Below are 19901 nucleotides of genomic sequence, written 5' to 3' on the forward strand. Positions count from 1 at the left end.
TTGTAATCCTTCACGATCTAATATCGTCATATCGCCCACCCCTATATTAATGCAAATATTGCAAATATATTTTAAGTGGTTCTGACATCCTTTTAACAGTATTCAATTATGAATTGTCATTATTATTATTATTGTTTTAACATTACATTATTATTACAATTGTTATAATTATTGTTATTATAATTAGCATTGTAAGTTCTCTTTCTAGTCTTACTGATGGGATTGCTGAAAAAAAGCAATCCCACAATATGTTGTCAGTTCACAAAATTTTCCTCCGCCAACTTTTTTGACGTGCCACTAGTCCCACTAACTCTAACCCTTTGTTGCAAAAACTCTGTTCAAATCTCAAAACGTGCACCTCAATGAGGACATTACGGACATTACTTTTCTCAGCGCGATGTCTCCTAATTTCTGAAATAACAAACATTTTGTCAGCTTTTTTCCTATGAAAATGAATGGAGAGAATGTTAAAATCCTCAGAACTTTTTGAACTACTTCAGCATACTTTCAGGTAGAGACGTCATTTAAACTTTAAACGGGTCCCGAGACTTTCAGCTGTCTTATGTGTATTTGGCTTTTTGATATCTTTTATAGTTTTTGATTCGCAGTTTAAGTTTTATGCTTTTTCTGACAGTTTTTGAGTTTATAATGGGAGTCTATGGGAGGAGGTTGGAGTGGATGACATCACAGCTAGAGTGGGAGAAGGGCTGAAACTGCTTTAAGACATTTTGTTTGACTTGTCCTCACAGCCAACAATTTCACTCTTCACACATCATTTTTTCCCAGAACGTAGGCAAATTTATCTTCTTTCAGACAACGTGTTTACCAAAGCACAGAGACTCGCACAATTTGAACTATGCCCTTCAAATGGGCGGGAGTACCATCCATCTGCCCCATTTCTCTCATGCTGGTTCAAATCAGCTGATTAGAGACTCCTCTGATGTCTGTGGTGTTTATCAACCACTTTACTGACTTTTCTGCCAAAGTCCCGCTACATGCTGCTCCAACACTAAATACAAGACAATGATTTACACACATTTCAACAGTTTTCACTGGAAATATGTTTCAGTACAGTGTTAGTCCTGAAACATTGGGCAATTAATTTCACTTTGTTATTCTAACTGACACACAAACAGACAGGCCGACTGTTGGACAGAGTTAGTTGTAGCTCTGTCTTTAGCAGCCAGCGACACAGTTTAGCTTCAGCTTGGGCAGAAGCAGCGCTCCCACTGCAATTTCTCCAGAAACTGCATTGTGTAGGTATTATCTTCTTATTGTTATTAGTTTTATTTTTAGTCTTATTGTTAATATACATCTTCATGTGGAACCTTCATTATGCTTTGTACACTTCCCCCTCTCTCTCTCTCATCAATGATTTTCATCTACATATTTCACTCTTCACACAGATTGAGTTTCTGCAGGTTGTCAAGGATCAGCTGTGATTTTCTGGCCTCGGTTCTGAAGTCCAACCCCTCCCATCTGAGACACCTGGACCTGACAGGAAACCACCTGCAGGATTCAGACGTGAAGGATCTGTATGATCTTGTGGAGAGTCCCGACTGTAGACTGGAGACTCTGAGGTCAGTAGAGGGATGGAGTCAGTCCATGGTACTTTCAGCAGTGTTGTACTAAACACAGTATCAGAGCAAAGATGTCTCAGTGGAGTCAGACAGTCTGATGTCAGAGGGCTCTGATAGGAAAAGACTCTGCAGCCGACAGAGATGGAGTATAAGGTTTCAGGAGGTCAGACAGGTATGGAAGAGAGAGTCCATGTAGAACTTTGTACATCATTAAAAGCACCTTAAAGTCTGATCTGATGTGGACAGGAAGCCAGTGAAGGGAAGATAAAACTGGTCAAATTTTCTGGGTGTAGTTGAAATTGTAGCTGCAGCTCTGAACCTATAATCACTCAATAATCAAGTCTCGATGGAACAAAGACGTGAATTAGGATTTCAGCATCAGTCTTAGACATAAAAGACTGAATCTTAGCTCTGTTACGTAGGTGAAAGAAGGCGGTCTCCATGACAACTTTAACGTGCTGAGAGGGTAGGATCGAATGTGACGCCCAGATTCTTGGCTGTCAGACTGTGAGAAATCACACAGTTGTGGAGAGTCACTGTGACTCGATCAAGACGACTGTTGTGTTAATGTCTAAAGCTGCTAACTGTTGTCTGTCTGCTTCTCTCCACAGATGGAGAAACTATACAAATGAGACTGAAGAGGACAGTGTGTGTGTGTGTGTGTTTGTGTGTATGTGAAGCAGTGATGACTCTGCAGTCTAAACTGATCTGAGTCACACACACAGTCCAGTCCACCATCCTCCCTGTGTGACTCCCCCCATGAAAATCAAGTGTTAATTTGTACATATGATGTTTTTATATTGTTGGGACTTGTCATTCAAGAGACCATATGTTTCTTTGCTCCACTGGACAAAGGAACTCACACTCCACAGTTCCTCACCGTTCACACCTGGGGATGACCCTTCCCCCAACGGACCTTACTGGCCAGCCAGTGTGGGTCAGCGTGTGACGTGTGACCCCCAAGGGTGTCACCAAACAAAACCAGATCTCTGGCCCTCTTCTCTCTCTGTCTTCTCCCTCGGCTTGCTCTGGAGAGCAGCTCCAGCTCTCTCCTCTCGGTTCTTCAAAGGGCAACAAGGCCCCAGCCCAGGTCAGCTCTGCTACCTGAGAAACCAGCTCTCTCACCGGCCTGCTGCCAGCAGCCTGCAACCGCTCTTCTCCTCAAGAGCAGCGACCTGCTTCAGATTAACTGTGAGTGAACCAAATCCTCTTCAGAATCAGCAGCTACGACACAAGGCCAGCTGGTTTTCCAAGCAACAGGAGTCGTAGCAGAGTTAGCATGGAACAGCTAACTCTGTGAGGAGAACAAAGGAGATAACCGCAAAGCAACACAGCCAGACAGGACTTTACTCCACCAGGAAACCTCCCAACTCACTGGACTTTACACCAACACTGGAAAGGACCTCTTTGCTTGTTCCAAGGACTGGGTAACGTTAACTGACTGGGCCTAACCTTTCCCAGCACAGCATAGCACAGCACAGCATAACTAAGCAGCAGAAGTCTTAACTTTGTTAATGTACTTGTTGATTGATGTCTTGTTGTTGTAATGTTCATGAGGTAGAGCTCAGACCCAAGAATATGTTACAAGACATATCCACACATCCGTACATTAGCTATAGCACTTATCCTTATAGGGTCGCGGGGGGGGGGGCGGCGCGGGGGGGGGGGGGGGCTGGAGCCAATCCCAGCTGACATTGGGCGAGGGCGGGGTTCACTCTGGACAGGTCGATAAAACATATGATGAGTGAAATAATCATCAACACCATGACTGAGTGTTTCTACCTTGAACTGCAGTGAACCAATGACAGTCTCAGAACAACAGACTTAGACAGCCAGGGTTTCATACGTCACAAACCTAAGGAACCAATCCTGTCAGTTTGTGGGGACGGGGGCGGGGCTAAATAAATGTAAATAAGTAAGTAAGTAAAGATGTATTTATACAGCAACATTCACAGATAAAAATCATAAAGTGCTTTGCATCAGAAAATTTACAAAAGTTCAAGAAATAGGACAAAAAAAGCAATAACATAAATAAAGTGCAGTAAAATAAAAAGGAGGTATTCATACAGACTGACCAAAAGCTTATCTGTCAGTACAGAGAGAGAGTTAGCATTAGCACAATTGCTAACACCGTGTAACAACTGTGCGTTTGATCCGTCTGCTAGTCTCTGGTTCTGGTCTCAGACTCCTCTGAGTCTGGGTCTGACTGAGGCTCAAACGTGTGGCTGAGTCTCTCTGATGTTTCCTCCTCTCACCATCTTGATGCTCTCTGCTCTTTCACCTGTCCACCTGGAGCCAGCAGGTGGTGGGCGGGGCTCATGGCCTGATCCATATTTCTCAATCAGGAAGTAAGAGGAGATGTGACTTTTTATGTGTGAAAATCAAAACAAAATATTAGTCACAGCAGAGGATTTTTGATAAGTGCCATACAAACAAAATGTTTTCTTATCTGCCGTTCTGCCTGTTCATGTTTATACTGTACACATCTGACCTGCACCTTGTACACGTTTATATCCAGGTGTTTATTAAGTATATTATGTCTAATACCAGCACTTTCCTTCTTCCTCCTTCATTGTAATTTATTCATCTCTGTAAGTAGAGTATGTGCATTCCTATACTGTTTGCACTGAGACAGTTGGACAATAAAGTTGAATGTAATCTAAAAATGATTTTAAAAATAAAGCACAGTTCATATCTAAACCTGACAGATTTTAATTGAACTGAATCAGAAACACTTTTATACTTCAGCTGTTGAAAATGTTTCCAAGTTCTCTTTCATATCTTTATCTATCTTTTCTGTATATGTAAACTTTGAGACATATTCTGAGATTTGAGACACACACAAGTTTATGTGATATAGATTCAGTCTGAGATATGAGACACATTGTATGGAAATATCTGTTTGATGCTGAATGTCAATAAAAAAAAAGGTAAAAGAAAATGTTTCCAAGTTTTAGTTCAGAGATTTCCGACAGTCACCTGAAGGCAGCAGGGTTCATTACTCCTGGACCTGAACAGTTCTGTAAGTGCAGAAGTGATAAGTCCCTCTGCTGTTTGGTGACACCTGGTGGTGATGGAGAAATCTGCAATGTGGTTTCACACTTTAATGGACCACTTTAATGGAGCAAAGTTTAACCTGTTTCAGCCTGGAAGGACCACGTGTCCCGCAGAGGACAATAGTCATTAATCTAATCTAATTTATTCCATAGCTCTGATTGTCACTGGCATAGACACATAATAACTGTCAGTCACCGCTGTTATTATAGGACTTCGATCATTTATATTAACGTCTAACAACTTATAATCTTATGGTCCAACTTTTGTTTGTCAAATCTACCACTTCCAAGTCTTTCCGTTTCCTTAAATTTAACTCAGGAAGAAACTTTATTCCAAGTGAGACATGAATCATGACATCAATAGAAGTAGCGGGAAAAATTGTTTCACATTCAATACGAACAATATTTTAAACATTTCTAACCTTCCAGAAACAGAATTTCAAAACATTTTGTATATCTGAATATTAGTTTTTCTATGGCTCGTTTCTTAGGTGTGATTAGAACCTCAAACAGCTTTTAAAGTCAAACAATAGACACAACTCTGCAGATTAAAAACATTAAAAAAAACAAGTTTAATGAGCTATACAAAGTGAATCCTGCAGAAATTATATACAGATGTACATTTAAATGCCCCTGAGCATGAGTGGAGGCAGCAAACAGAGCCATTCATCATCTTCAATCATCCTCCTCCTCCTCCTCAGCAGGCAGCGGTCTGGACCTGCAGACGACAAAATAAACACTGAGGGAAAGAAAACTAACAGTGTCACAGACTGACGCTTTAAGGAAAGGTTTTATCTTGGTGACATCTTATTAACACACTCACATCAGTACAACTGTGGTTAGGAGACAGTAGTGTGTGTGGGGAACGAGTAAATTCCAGATTCTCCACAGAAACTACATGTGTAATCAGATCATATTTTTTGTCAAATTCAAGTTTCAGTTTTCATACGTTACAGACACCAAAGATTTTAATTACCTAAATAAACCAAGTTCATTCAATCTGAGGATCTAGTTCAATGAACTGCAGCTTAACAAAACACATGAAAACAGACAAATTCAGAAAACATCAATTTGAGAACACATGAGCTGCAGACACTCGCAACACAACAACCAAATACAAATGCACTGCAAGCAGCACAGACGACGTTAGTGTTTCCAGGGGACACTAAAAAGTGATGCACCTGGCTGTGACACACTTGTTGCTAAATTCATTTAACTTAAAAACTCACAAAGCTTTGAACAACTACTGTGTCCCCACCGGGTTCATCCCCTTGAAACACTAATGTTGTGTTTTCAAACTGATGAAGCCGTTTTCTGAAATTGTATTTTGTCTGTTTGCACGTGTTCTCTTAAAAAAGGAGCTATTTAAGTTTTCCCACTGCCACCTAGCCAACATTAGCATCAACAGCTGTTTACTTACCAGTCCAGAAGAAACGTTGCAAGTTCTGCATCAAACTTCATTCCTTTACTCAGCTGTCTCCAGGAGTGGAAACGATCCCTCTTGTTTTGCTTCTACTTCTATCATGTCCTTTATTCAACTGAAGTTAGCATGCTAACTAGCTAGCCCCAGCCTGTCTCATCACTTTCCAATAGAGTCACTGTAGCATCCAGTCTTCCCTGAAGAAGCCGCTGCTTAGAGGACATATTACAACCTCTTGTCTTGTAAACATGATGGCTGAAGCTCGTGGTAAGACTGGTAAGTAAACAGCTGTTAATGCTAATGCTAGCTACGTAGCAATAGCAAAATTTGCAAATAGCTCCTTTAAGTTGCAGTTTGTTGATCTCTTAAAAAACAAGCAAATACAGAAACGTTGTAAATCACCCAGAACAAAGGAAATTAGTTAGAAATGGTGAAGAAATGCGAACGCGTCCAAACACACATGACAGTGTTTGTTGCTCATGAAGTTACAAAGCAACCTCTCTGTCAGTGGTGCTGGAAAGGATCAATCAATAGAAGTTTCTTTTGTTTTGGAGTATTAATTGGGTAAATAATAAATAAACATCATAACTAACAACGTAATATAATATAAATATAAATCTGAATCATGCAGTCAGATAAAAACATTTCTTCTTGCTTCCTGCATCTTGTTTCTCTTCTGAGCGACCTGCAGAGTTTCTGTTCTGATTGATTTGTTTCAAATGATGTTCTTCTTCATTTGTTTTAAGTGTGTTGAGTTCAGAGCCGCCATGAACAAGCAGCTGCTTCCACAGCTACTGATGAATGAGGCTTCTGCTATTAGTGACGCACCAACTTGAATTCAAGTCTGCTCGACAGGATTACCTGGTCAGTAAACGAGACCTCAGCTCTCAAGTGTTTAAATTTGAGTTTTAATTTGAGGTTAAAGTCACAACCAACTGTTCCAAGACCAGACATGGAGTTTCAAAACCTCCAGGCTGATGTCCAACTGCATTTGATCTATAGGTAAAGGTTCAATGGCCAACAACATGATGAGCCTGATAGTGAAATTCAATGGGCTGACATACTTCCTGCTGGCCTTTGACATCCCGCTGCCTCCGGCCTCCTCGTCATCCTCAACCTCCTGGGGTCTCTGGTTCTCCTTCTCTGGCTTCCTGGGGGGACCACCGAAGAAGTCCCCGATGCCCTTCTGCCAGGTCGGGGTGGGACGAGGACACACTGGGTTACCACCAGCATATTTGTTCTTGGCTGTAAATAAAAAAAAATAAAATAAAATAAAATAAAACCATAACCTCAGTTGTGTCATGTGATGAGCAGTGAATTTACTGAGTGGTGTGTCTGTGGTCAAACTGACTGACCAGGTGTCGAGGACTGGCTACTGCAGGAGGAGGAGTTCGCTGAACTGGAGCCCAGAGACTTCCTGGGAGCAGAAGCTGCAACAGCTGCAAATAAAGAAATAAAAATCAAACCCTTAGGACTGGATGTGTGACAAAACATCAAAGAAAACAAACTGGATCTAGGACAGCCTTATCAGATAGGGGAAATCATTAAGATAACACTTCATTGCACCTGTGGGGAAACTGGGTTGTGAAAGAATGAATGAAAAGCAGATTTGAGTTTGATATAACATTACAAAAAGGAAACAGTGAGTTAATGAGCCTTTAAGAAAAAACCTTGTTTAAAAAACAAACGAGGCTGCAGTGTGAGAATGAGCACTGTCTGCATGTATGCACTGTCTAAATGGACATTTAAAGTTTTAAAATATCAGTTTTTATTAATTTAAGGGCTGAACGACAGACCAGCTGTATGCCGAATTCACCAAAAGAGCATGAGAGTCAATAAAAAACTGTTCATTATGTCCCGTCACACATGTACTTCGATGCTAAGCAAGATAACATTGAATTATGTAACTTTTTAATGGGGTTTGGTGATACGTCCGCATAAAGCCGCACTGAGGCGCTCAAAACTGGCGCCAGTTTGCTGAAAGCAAGACGCTACTGTCTGGAAAGACTGAGTATAATGTCCCCTTGTCAGGTGGACGGCAGCATCAAACTACAGCTACCACTTTTAGGCGACAACACGACTTGGATTTGTGTTTCGTTTAGTTTTTTTTTTTTAAAGATTGCTCCTCGACTGTTCAGGAAGGACGGACAACGCAGCGTCCGTATTGGCGGGAGGCTGTAACTGGAAAGACTGATTCTGGATTTAACCGATAACAAGCTCCTACTGCACTCACATGCTAATATTTAGGTTAGCTTTAAAAACACGGGATCACAGTGTTAAAGATTTGTGCGGGGCAAACGATCATGTCGCTTTGTTTGGCTTTTTTTGAGTGCGCCCCGAGCCCGCCAGACTACATAACAAAACAGCTACATTCCTGCTCAAATTAGCGATTTGTCGCTGAATTCGTAATAAATGACGGTAATTTGTAACTGTACCTTTTCGGTATGATGCGGGAACACTGTCGGCTTTAGTCCTCACCATTTTAGCAATAAGCTGTAACTGGTAGGTGATGTTTCAGCACCAAATACAATGACAGAAGTGAATGAAGTGGAGTCCCGCCTTGGTTTAAAAAGCACAAGGGGTGGGGCGGGAGATTTCTTCTTCGGGTGCTTCTGTTCTGGCAGAGGAGACACGGCGATGAGGCAACGCTGCCCTCTTCAGGTGGATTGGTATAACTACAGCATTTACCACCCACAGTGCTACAAGCTGCAACACACTGTTAACACACTGTACACACAACGTGAACACTGGTCAGACTCAAAAGCAACTAGAATATGTCACTACGGACTCCAGGAAATAATAGTAATATGCTGTTTTCACCATTTTCTAACACTGATTCGATTATTAATGAAAATAATTGTTGGTTAAAACCTTACAATATAAACTAAAACTGTTCAGTTTCAAAACCTAAATTCTGACAGAATTCCTCAACAGGACCAGGACCAAGATGGAGGATTGAGGACCAGACATAGTTGATATTCGACAATAAATGTTCCATTAATCAAATTATATCTAGAAATAGAGTAAACCCGGGGTCTTTGAGGGGACTTAATTGATTGATAAAAATATGATATTTTGTTATTGATTAAACTAGTCGACAGTAAATACAAGTAGAGCTAAAATCATCAGCTGATAGACGAAAAATGAATTGGCAACTACTCTGATATTCACTTACATTTTTCATGTAAAAATACCAGACGTTTCATAATAATTTATTTTTGATCATTTTGAGGTTTGGACAAAACAAACACTGTGAAGGTGTCACCTTAGGGTCCCAGAAATGTGCAGTATAAGTATAAAGTTGAACGAAAACAAAATACTCCTGTAAACTACCTCAACTTTGTAAAAAACAAATTTGTGCTGAACAATAAAGTCACAATAAAAAGTTTCTCCTTTTGGTCCCTCGTGTGTCTCCGTAGTGGCGGTTTCTCGGCTGCAGGCGGATCAAAAACAAAAACAGCTTCAAGAACTTTAGTTTAATTAATATAACTGTCGGGGTGAGTGTGACACCGTTTACTGAAAAGCTTTAAACATGTGATGACCTAACTAATGGTTACTGGTTGTTTGCTGTCGGTTAACGTGTCGTTCGTGTCTGTTCGGTAACTTTTAAACTCGGTGTTTTCTGTTGTAGCTAGCGCTGACTGATAGCTGCCGTTAACTAACTTAACCGCCGGTTTACTCGTTAAACTCACCAAGTGCTGTTTGGATACACGAACTAGTGAGCTGGTTAGTTAACGTAGGTAGTTGCCAGTGTTTTGAAAGTTATCAAGTTAAATTTTGACTATCGAAAACACCCAGGTGACATCTGCAGGTCTTAAAAAGGCTTCTGTTTACAAAAAACGGCCTTAAAAGTCTTAAAATGTCTCTAATTTAATTTACAAAGGTCTTAAATGTTTTTTTTGAGTCTGCTAAAGGCTGTAAAGTTGCTCATAAAATAGTTTATAATTGTAAAACTGTCTGGAAAATGTCCAATACCGCTGTTACAGAGTTTATATGAAACTCATACCTGAACCTTGAATTAATTAGTTATTGTTTAATTGGTTAATTTATCCATCCATCGTCTCCTGTATCCGGGGCCAGGTCGCTGGTTAGGAATAGAGGGTTAGATATCAACAGATAAGTCAGTGCAGATAAAAACTATAAAGCCTGAAAGCACTTGTTGTTTCAGTCTGTCAATGTGAAAAACTTCCTGAACGCAGAAAAAGAGAGGAATACAAAATGTCACCGTTTCATTATTGATTATTCTGCTGATTAGTTTTCTTGAATAATCATTTTGTCTATAAATATCTGAAAGTAGTTATAGTTTCCCACAGCCCAGTCTGAGATAGATAGATAGATCAATAGATAGATACTTTATTTATCCCCTATTGGAAATTCATGTGTCCAGTAGCTCATTAGTAGTAATAATAATAATAGTTAATAATCATTGATAATAATTAAATTAGTCTACTTCCTTTGGCTGAAGTGTTATACAGCCTGATGGGAGTGGGCCAACGTTAAACCTCAGAGATAATTAGTTTACAGTCATACATGACAAGGAAAAGGATGCCATCGTCACGTCTGAGCAGCTGGAACCATGTGTTTGTCTCCAGGTGTTGCCATGGAGGAGGTGACCCGCCTGGTGTCCACAGGAGACTGTGTGAAGGTCTGGGATGCGGTTTCCATGGCGCCGCTGGAGCAGTTTAACCCCCACAGCGTCAGCCACCCTGTGGCACAGGCCTGCTGGAGCTCCAACAGTATCCTGATGGATGGAGCTGTTCATGTGTTTTTTATCAGCTCAGTAACAAGATCATAAAAACACTAAAGACCTTGAACTGGTAATTAATCAATACACTTTGGTACATAAATCACATATTCTGAATATTTTCATAACTGATTAATTTGTTGATTAATTGTTTGGTCTGTTACATGTAAGAAATTAGTAGAATATGCCTCACAGTTTCCTAAATCTGGGGGTGATGTCTCATTCCTTCAGAGCAACAATCCAGAGAAGTAAAGATGTTCAGTTTATTACCAGGAAAAAGAAAGAAACAGTAAATTCTCACATATGAGAAGCTGCAACCAAAAAACGGTTCATGTTTTTGTCTGAATCAACAGTTTTATGTCGAAGTTTCTGCTGTAGCTCCATGTCAGCGTTTTCCAAAATAACAGAAGCTCATTAGAGATGAGATGAAAACAAATATGGACCAGAACAAGCCTCTAAACATCTGATCCAGATGTTGTGGAGCCAGACAGCAGCTCTGGTGTTTATTAATATGTGGTAATTAAAGGATGAAGCACCTTGACGAGCTCTTTCAGACCACTACCTGGTCAGCGCCAGCACCAGCGGAGACAAACTGGTGGTGTCCAGCCTCAAGGCGACTCCAGCTCCAGTGGTGGAACTGGCCGAAGGGGTGAGTGCACAGCTTCATCACCACTGCAACATCCACTCAGTGTCCACTTTAATAGGCACAGCTGTACTAGGCCATTACAGCTGTTCTGATTATGATGTCACAGAGGCGTCTAGGCTCATAGATAGTGATGGTGTTGTACTGAACTGAATCTTCTGTTTACACACATTAGTTGAGGGTCACATAATGTGAACTGTCTGCTGCTAATTGAAAGTGAAGGTGCAGAAGCCAAAGAGAGGTTGAGAGAGAATCATAGTTGATTACCTGTGTCACAGGTGGGTAAATGAACATGTTTACCTGCAGCCTGAACTCACTGCAGATCACTAACGACTGTTGTTTGTTACCGTCTGTTCAGAAAAAGCAGACTCGTGTGTGTCTGAGTTCCTCGTCTCAGTTTCTGGTCAGTGGAGGTCTGGATCACTGTGTTCACATCTGGGACCTGAAGACCAAGAGACTGCACCGCTCCCTCAAGGTAAGACTGGACTCAGGACAGGTGTGGATCCTGTGAAGGTTACAGGCTCTCCGGGTCTCCAGTCTCCCTCTTGTCTCGTCTTTCAGGACCATAAAGAGGAGGTGACCTGCGTGTCCTTCAACGCCAACGACAGCTGCATCGCCTCCGGCTCCACCAGCGGAGATCTGGTCCTCCACAGTCTGACCACCAACCTGTCCAGCAAAGCCTTCGGCCACGGCAGCAACCAGGTGAGGCGCTCTGCTGCACATTTAAAACATGCAGTTTGACAGTTTCACTCTGTCTTTGAATCTTCTTCATTTACCGTTTAATTATGGTTTCATTTTTGATAAATAACTGTCCTGAAACGATAAATGATTAATAATTATAAAACCAGCAGATCAATATTCAATCCATAAATAAAAATAATAATTACCTGCAGCCCTAGTCTGGATTTTTTTGGACATGATATCTCAGTAACACCTGCAGGTAAAAACATTCATACAATCATGAACTGATCAGAATTTGGGGGTCAAAGGTCAAGGTCAGTGTGACCTCACAAAACACCATTAGTGAAGACTTCACACAGATGGTTCATATTTTCTGACTCTGGACTCTGTAACCTGGAACTAGTCTGTGTGGCGGAGGGATGTTTGTGATTCTCTTCCTGTTGTTTTACCACTGAAGTGAAAACGTCTCAGACTAACAGAAGCTGTTTGACCTTCAGCCCGTCCACGACCTGCGGCTGTCCGCTCTGAAGCGCTCCCTGCTGGGCAGCGTGTCCGACAGCGGCACCGTGGTCTTGTGGGACTCCAACACCCAGAAGGAGCTCCACGTCTTCGACAGCGCCCACAAAGCCCCGGGCTCCGGCCTGGCCTTCTCCCCCGCCAGCGAGCTGCTGGTCGTCAGCGTCGGCCTGGACAAGAAGATCGTCTGCTACGACACGGCCAGCAAGATGTAAGAGCGAGCGCCGCTGTGTCCCAGCACACAGCGACACTGTGAAGGTTTATATATGTCTGATTCAACCAGGTGAGGATGATGATGATGATGATGATGAGGGTTATAATGTCCGCTGCCGTCTCCATGGATTTATTTTTTTCCAGTCAGAGCGGCAGCCATTTTGTTTTCAGGTTGTCCGTCTGTATCAGTCTCATGGACACGGTGTCTCAGTGACACCTTGAAGGAACAGGCACAAACATTCACCAGGACTCGAGGATGAACTGATCAAAGGTCAAAGGTCAAGGTCATGGTGACCTCACAAAACACAGTTTTGGCCTTGTGAATATGATATCTCAGGAACGCTTTGAGGTGTTTTCTTCAATTTTGGACTGAAGGATGAATTTGATTTTGCTGGCTAAAGGTCAAAGGTCACAGTGATCTCACATTTGTGTGAATTCAATATATCTGTAATAACAAAAGGGAATTTCATTACTTCTGACACACTGTGACCTCACAAAATACATTTTTGGTTAGATTTTGGTGGCTAAAGGTCAAAGGTCACGGCCTCAGAAAACACTTTTTAGCCATTACTCAGTGGCGGGGGCAGACAACCACGAGGAGGTGATTCTATTTATGAATAAACACGTAACACACCTGACAACAAACAAACAAACACACAGATTCATCCCGACGTGAAACACGAAGAAATAAACTATAAACATGTAAAAGACAGTGAAACAGAAACATGACGCAGGTTAAAAACATTCAGACTCATTTTGTCTCTGTGTCTCTGCAGCGTCCTCAGGTCGATCCGGACGGACACTCCTCTGACCTCGGTGGACTTCACCCTGGACGGCACCGGCCTGGTGGTCGGATCCACTCAGGGGAAGATCTACCAGTACGACCTGAGGAACTCCAGCGCCCCCACCAGGGTCACTGTGGCACATAAAACCTCCGTCACCTGCCTTCGTTTCCAGAGCAACACCAACAGAAACAAGGTGCCAACAGACGAGTCCGTAACCACAGACACATCGTTCACTCAGTCACTCAGACGTCCGACCAAAGATATTTAACCTTTGACCTTTGACTCACCTGTTTCTGTCGCACATTTCTAAATTCATCGTCATCATCGTTTACATGGTCTGTCTCTCTCTCTCTGTCTCTCTCTCTCTGTCTCTCTCTGTCTCTCTCTCTCTGTCTCTGTCTCTCTCTCTGTCTCTCTCTCTCTGTCTCTCTCTGTCTCTCTCTCTCTGTCTCTCTGTCTCTCTCTCTGTCTCTCTCTCTCTCTGTCTGTCTCTCTCTGTCTCTCTGTTTCTCTCTCTGTCTCTCTCTGTCTCTCTCTCTCTCTCTGTCTCTCTCTCTCTCTGTCTGTCTCTCTCTGTCTCTCTCTCTGTCTCTCTCTGTCTCTCTCTCTCTGTCTCTCTCTCTCTGTCTCTCTCTCTGTCTCTCTCTGTCTCTCTGTCTCTCTCTCTGTCTCTCTCTCTCTGTCTCTCTCTCTGTCTCTCTCTCTGTCTCTCTCTGTCTCTCTCTGTCTCTGTCCCTCTCTCCCTCCCAGTCTAGTAAACTGGGCTCCTCCAAGATCACCAGTACTAAGAGATCCTCAACCAAAGTGTCCAGCAACCAGCCAGACCCCGCCCCCCACAGACAGGTGATGGGTACAGGTGGGTTAACCTGAGGACATGTCACATTATTTTGTGTGATGTTAATCTCCAGTACGACTCTTGTCCACATGTACTGTATAAATGTGCAGTGAACACAGTGGTGTGTCAGCAGGGGGCGCTGCAGCGGAGGTGATGTCCCGGGAGGCTGAAGGTCATCAGGGGTCAGAGCAGCCGCCAGCTGTGGAGAAGTTCAGCAGCGTTGGACGGAACAGTCTGGACGTCTTCTCTCCTGCACGAGAAGGTCAGAGACTTTCATCTCATCAGGAGAAAAATCTATTTAAATGATTTCAGCTTAAAACTGCAACTTAACAAACAGTGAAGGGGTGTGAAAACTTTCTGAACGCTCTGTTTGTGAATGTTAGAAACATTTGTTGATATAATGTCGTCCAGTAAAACCACTCAATAATAAACATGTGCTTTATTCAGGGTCTTTTTGTTGGTATTTAATGTCGTACAGAATCTAATTAACCACTAATACAGCTGAACAAAGACAACGTCCCCCCTCCCTCCTTGTTCTGCCCCATCACTGTCTAACTGCACCGTGTTTGTAATCAGACGCTTTAAACAGATAAAAACATCAAACTCAAGAAAAAGAACAGAATTAAATTAAACAAAAAGAATGAATCTAAATAAATTAAAGAATTACAAATAGATAAATAGATAATATATAATATGGGGTCAGTTTTACAAAACTGCAGCGTCCATTTTTATTCCTCTGCGCCGGCGACAGTCAGAGCGGCAGCCATATTGTTTTCAGGTTGTCCCTCCGACCGTCTCATTCTCGTGGACACGATGTCTCAGTAACACCTTAATATGAAGTCACACTCTCAAGTTGCATGTTCCTTTTTTAATGTGATAATGTGAAATATACGTCTGTGAATTATCTGCCTCAACTTGTATGAGTCTATTTTTGTACACAGGTCTCTCTTGAAAAAGAAATCCCAATAAGACGATCTGCTTAAAGGATTTAATAACAATAATAATAATAATAATAAAAAGTAAATATTAGAAACGTCTGTTGGTTTAATGTAATCCAGTCCAACACCAGTCAGTAATGAACATATGATTGAATTTACACATTTCTGACGACTTTCAAAGGAAGAACTGATGTTGTATTAAACTGCATCAGCCTGCACAGCTGCAGCTACTGAGGTGCAAATAACAACTGAATCACAAACTGCAGCTGCTGAACCAAAGGAGGAAAAATCCAAACATTTCACACAGGAAAACAAACTTGATAAAAATCAAAAAAAAATCTCAGAAAAACAAGGATCGGAGAACTGTTCTCCAGTTTATTGAGTGATGATGTTTCCAGGGAGTTTATGTTTTCTCACATAAATGTCTGTGAGACGACGACACTCGAACACATCGTAACCCTCAGCTTGTCCCTCTGTCTCAGACTCGAGGACACCGGGGACGACTGGAGACACGCCGTTTGGAAGAACACACGGTACGACGGTCGGACCGCTGTTGTTTTGAATGATGCTGCTGGTTCTGGACTAACCTGGATGCTCTGTTTCCATAGTTACCAGTTTGGAGATGTTGTCCAGACAGGGCGAGGGTCAGCAGGTCGTCGGCCGGGCGAGTCTGGACATCTTCTCTCCGGTCAGAGAAGGTCAGACCTCCTCACTCTGGATTTAAAGTTACCCTGATACTATGAACAGAAGTATGATGACGTCCTGAAGTTCACTTTGACATGCACTTAAACAACCAGGTGAAGAAACCAGGTGTTACTGTCTGAGGACGACGAGACTGAATTCCACCAATATGAACATTTAGATTTGTAGAAGCTGCTTGTCGTTAGTTTGAACTCATGTAAAATGATTTCCTCTTTCATCCACTCAGCTGCTCCCACTCTCCTTGTCTGCTTCCTGTGTGATGCTCATGCCTCCATCTTTCTCCAGGGGAAATCTACCTGGAGAAATCAGGTGTCACAAAGTCCCACCCCAAATTTTTATTCCTCAGTGCCGGCGACAGTCAGAGCAGCCATTTTGTTTTCAGGTCGTCTGTCCGTCCGTCTCATTCTCGTGGACACGATGTCTCAGTAACGTCTTGACAGAACGTCTTCAAATTTGGCTCAAGTATTCACTAGGACTCAAGGAGGAACTGATTAGATTTTGGTGGCTAAAGGTCAAAGGTCAAGGTCACAATAACCTCACAAAACACAGTTTTGGCCTTGTGAACGTGATGTATCTGTATCACCTTGAGGAATTTCTCAAGATTTGGTAAAAAACATTCACCTGGACAAACTGATTAGATTTAGGTGTTCAAAGGTCAAAGGTCAATGTGACTTCACTAAACACTTTTTAGCCATTAAGACTTCACACAGTAATTTACCTGAAACTAGTCTGAGTGGCGGAGGGATACAGTCACGAGGTGATTCTAGTTTCTTCCTGACGTGTTGTGGAATAATCTGTAATAAAGTGTCACCTGGTGATTGAAGTACATGTATAACACGTGTAATAACTGTGATGAGCGTCAGTGATTCCTGCGTCTGTGTCAGACTCTCACTCAGGGGCCAACTCTCATCGTAAGACCCCCCTGGGAACGCCCCTGGTCGCCTCAGCCGGTCGATGCTACAGCCCGCTGTCCGTCTTCCAGACCCCGCCGATCAAAGAAGAAGAGCCGGTCACTGCTGCAGCTGCTGAACCATGTGACCCCAGGAAGGTGCTGACCTCTGACCTCTGATTATAAAACATTTAAACTCTGAACAGTATCTGCAGGTGTAGTCAATGTCTGTAAATACAAGAGGAAACATGAAGCTCATCACCATGGAAACTGTGACTCTGTTTCATCACTGTGCTTCTTCATTGACAGTCTGACAAGACCAGCAGCTCCAGCCTGGAGGGGGCGGATCAGACCACACCCACATCCTCCCAGCAGACCAATCACAGCCAGCCGGCCCCGCCCTTCTTCACTCCGGAGCCCAGCCTCCGGAGAGCCAACGGTATTCAAGCCCAGCTGAGCTACGACTCACCTGTCCACGGAGCTCCGCCCACCGCAGCAGCAGGTCAGTCGGGTTTGATTCCCACAGTGTCGACACAAACAGAACTGTTTCCATAGAAACTCAGAGTTCACCACATCATCTTTAGCACCGCCGCCTGCTCTCCACCTCAGCTGGTTTTCCCGCTCTTTGCGCAGGTGATGAGCCGCACGGCTGCACAGCCTCTAAGTTCAGAGGACCAGGGATCATAAAGCAATTATAATAATTCCTCCATTTCATATTTTAAGAGACTTTAAAAACAGGAATTGTAAAAATGAACAATTAATCATCAATAAATACTTCAGATTTAAAGATGGATTTACAAACTCTCATTAAATAAACCATTTATAAACATTTATTTAGTCGTGAATCAAAACTATTTGAAAAGACACTTGAACAATGGGAATATCTTCCTGGATTCTCTTCAATTTCCTTTTTCCAGCTGCTTTTCCTGTTAGCTCATCGATTAGCTTAGCCATTTAGCCTCTCTGTGACACTGGTTCTTCAGTACTGGTAAAACCCACTGGTCAGCTCTCCAACCAATCATAGCCAAGTAGTATTGTCTTGATTATAAATCTATAAACCATTAATTAATGTGTTCATAAATCGTTTATTTAAGAGTTTGTAAATCCATTTTCAAACTTTCAGTATTTATTGATGATTAATCGTTTATTTATAAATTCTTTTTACAATTCCTGTCTTTTAAAACGGTCCTGTCTGTGTCTGCAGGTCCAGCTCTGTCGGCCGCCGTCTCCTCCTCTCTCTCCCAGAACATCGCAGACGTGGTCGGACAGGGAGGAGCTGCTCCTCTCACCTCCCTGCAGATCCACTTCATCCAGAACATGATCCACGAAACCCTGGAGGACTTCAGGTCTGTCCCTGACCTTTGACCTCAGTTATACCTGTTGTTGTTTTCAGGGTCCACACGGGCCTCATGATCCTGATGTTTTCCCTCCTCCTCCTCTCAGGGACACCTGTCACAGAGACATCGTCAACCTCCAGGTGGAGATGGTCCGACAGTTTTACATCCAGCTGGTACGTTTCATCTCTGGATTTAAGTGGTTTCATCTTCATCTTCACCTTTTTTCTACATCTTTATTGAACTTTTTGGGCCAAACAATGTAAAAGAAGGAAATAAATAAAAATAAACAGTCCAGGCTCAGACTGTATTGAAACATCATATCAGAAGTCAGTGGTAGATCACCTGTAATAAACTAAGAGGAAACAAACCAGGTGACTGAGATCTCAGGTTAGGACTTACCTCCTGTGAAGTTACCATGGTAACCTGGTCCCTGCAGCAGCTCAGTAATCTGTTATTGTTGTGTTTTGTGTGTTTGGACTCAACATGAATGTGTCTGTATTGAACAAGTATAAATATTCAGCGGTGGAGCGTCCAGACGTCTGGAAGCGTCTCTGTGTCTCAGGTTCACGTGAACAGTGACGTGGCGACAGGAAACTAACCCTCATGTTGTCTGACGTGTTTCAGAACGAGATCCACGGTCTGATCGAGAAATACTCTGTGAACGAGTCTCTGGTGGAGGAGATCGAGAAGCTGAGGGAGGAGAACCGCAGACTGAAGACCAACTACTGACCTCTGACCTGCGCCCTGCGCCCTGAGTTCAGCCTGACAGGCAGCAGCTGCTCCAGACTGTGTGGACGTTACAGATGTCTCTGCTCAGGGCGGGAAACTGTTGACGCTGCTGCCTGCTGGGAGCTGGAGTCTTCCTCCTCTCCTCATCACCACCTCTGACTGAAACACCAGCAGTGCCTCGGCCTCCTGATGCTGACGGCGACGCAGCATCACAGACCAGAGTGAAGCCGACGTGTGTGTTTGTAGATGGAAACAGAATATTGATGAATCTTGTAATTTAAATATAAATATATAATTTCACCGCCTGTCAGACTGAGAACAGGGTTTAGTGGTTTACATCTTTGTGTCTGTATCATGTTTTTATGAACAAACGTTTTGTCTGAAGAATAAAAAGATTCATGTTAAAATGAGATGAGGATTCGTTTAGTTTTCTTTTTTAATTGTTAATGAGCTACAATATAAACAGCTGATTAATGTTTTATTCTCATGTTTGTTTACACCTGTGTGTCACCTAATTAAATCAGTAGAACAGGAAGTGACACTGATGAAATGAAGCTGTGATTAAGTTGTAAGTTATACCTGTAACATGTCAACTTATTGTTGTGACAGCTTTTAGAGTTTAAGCATCGACACAGTTTAAATCCGGCTGTCAGATTCAGGAAACATTTATTTCACTTATTTTTCTCCACATTTGAACCACTGGATGAACCACTGGACTAGATTTACTGAAGCACAAAAAGGACGATTTCACTTTTTTCTGACTGTTCCAAACTGCTTCACTAAAAGGTGATTTCCTGCTTCACATGTGACCAATAAAATATAAAACATTTTGT

General features: G+C 42.4%; 2 protein-coding genes and 1 long non-coding RNA gene across 3 annotated transcripts; 2 read left to right on the forward strand and 1 right to left on the reverse strand.

The window, feature by feature from the left end:
- The first annotated feature begins 638 nt into the window (after positions 1-638).
- LOC111233756 lies at positions 639-2486 on the forward strand. Its single transcript, XR_002665625.1, has 3 exons — positions 639-1256; positions 1407-1580; positions 2192-2486. It is a non-coding gene; the product is annotated as an uncharacterized LOC111233756 (long non-coding RNA).
- A 2698-nt stretch (positions 2487-5184) lies between these two features.
- pclaf (PCNA clamp associated factor) lies at positions 5185-8601 on the reverse strand. Its single transcript, XM_022761611.1, has 4 exons — positions 8492-8601; positions 7412-7495; positions 7121-7301; positions 5185-5354 (listed from the first exon to the last, which is right to left on the reverse strand). The coding sequence occupies exons 1-4, from the start codon at positions 8535-8537 to the stop codon at positions 5312-5314; spliced, it is 354 nt and encodes a 117-aa protein (XP_022617332.1). The 5' UTR covers positions 8538-8601; the 3' UTR covers positions 5185-5311.
- Positions 8602-9440: 839 nt separating this feature from the next.
- nedd1 (neural precursor cell expressed, developmentally down-regulated 1) lies at positions 9441-19480 on the forward strand. The gene is made up of 16 exons (XM_022761604.1): positions 9441-9553; positions 10649-10792; positions 11355-11449; positions 11802-11918; positions 12005-12145; positions 12622-12851; positions 13630-13831; positions 14389-14494; positions 14607-14735; positions 15894-15944; positions 16020-16109; positions 16998-17161; positions 17312-17504; positions 18207-18348; positions 18446-18512; positions 18964-19480. Exons 2-16 carry the CDS (start codon positions 10657-10659, stop codon positions 19066-19068), a joined length of 1968 nt encoding a protein of 655 aa, XP_022617325.1. The 5' UTR covers positions 9441-9553; positions 10649-10656; the 3' UTR covers positions 19069-19480.
- Positions 19481-19901: the final 421 nt, after the last annotated feature.

This window comes from Seriola dumerili, unplaced genomic scaffold (genome assembly GCF_002260705.1).
Source record: "Seriola dumerili isolate Sdu_G_001 unplaced genomic scaffold, Sdu_1.0 BDQW01000417.1, whole genome shotgun sequence".
Taxonomy (NCBI): Eukaryota; Metazoa; Chordata; class Actinopteri; order Carangiformes; family Carangidae; genus Seriola; species Seriola dumerili.

Excerpts from the sequence above, each read along its gene's own strand:
- pclaf (XM_022761611.1), bottom strand. The coding sequence starts at position 8,537 with ATGGTGAGGACTAAAGCCGACAGTGTTCCCGCATCATACCGAAAAG. Across the intron at positions 7,496-8,491 it reads TCCCGCATCATACCGAAAAG|CTGTTGCAGCTTCTGCTCCC; the intron begins GTACAGTTACAA and ends CTTTATTTGCAG. Across the intron at positions 5,355-7,120 it reads ATGTCAAAGGCCAGCAGGAA|GTCCAGACCGCTGCCTGCTG; the intron begins GTATGTCAGCCC and ends TGTCGTCTGCAG.
- nedd1 (XM_022761604.1), top strand. The coding sequence starts at position 10,657 with ATGGAGGAGGTGACCCGCCTGGTGTCCACAGGAGACTGTGTGAAGGTC. Across the intron at positions 17,505-18,206 it reads TCCGCCCACCGCAGCAGCAG|GTCCAGCTCTGTCGGCCGCC; the intron begins GTCAGTCGGGTT and ends CTGTGTCTGCAG. Across the intron at positions 18,349-18,445 it reads GAAACCCTGGAGGACTTCAG|GGACACCTGTCACAGAGACA; the intron begins GTCTGTCCCTGA and ends TCCTCCTCTCAG.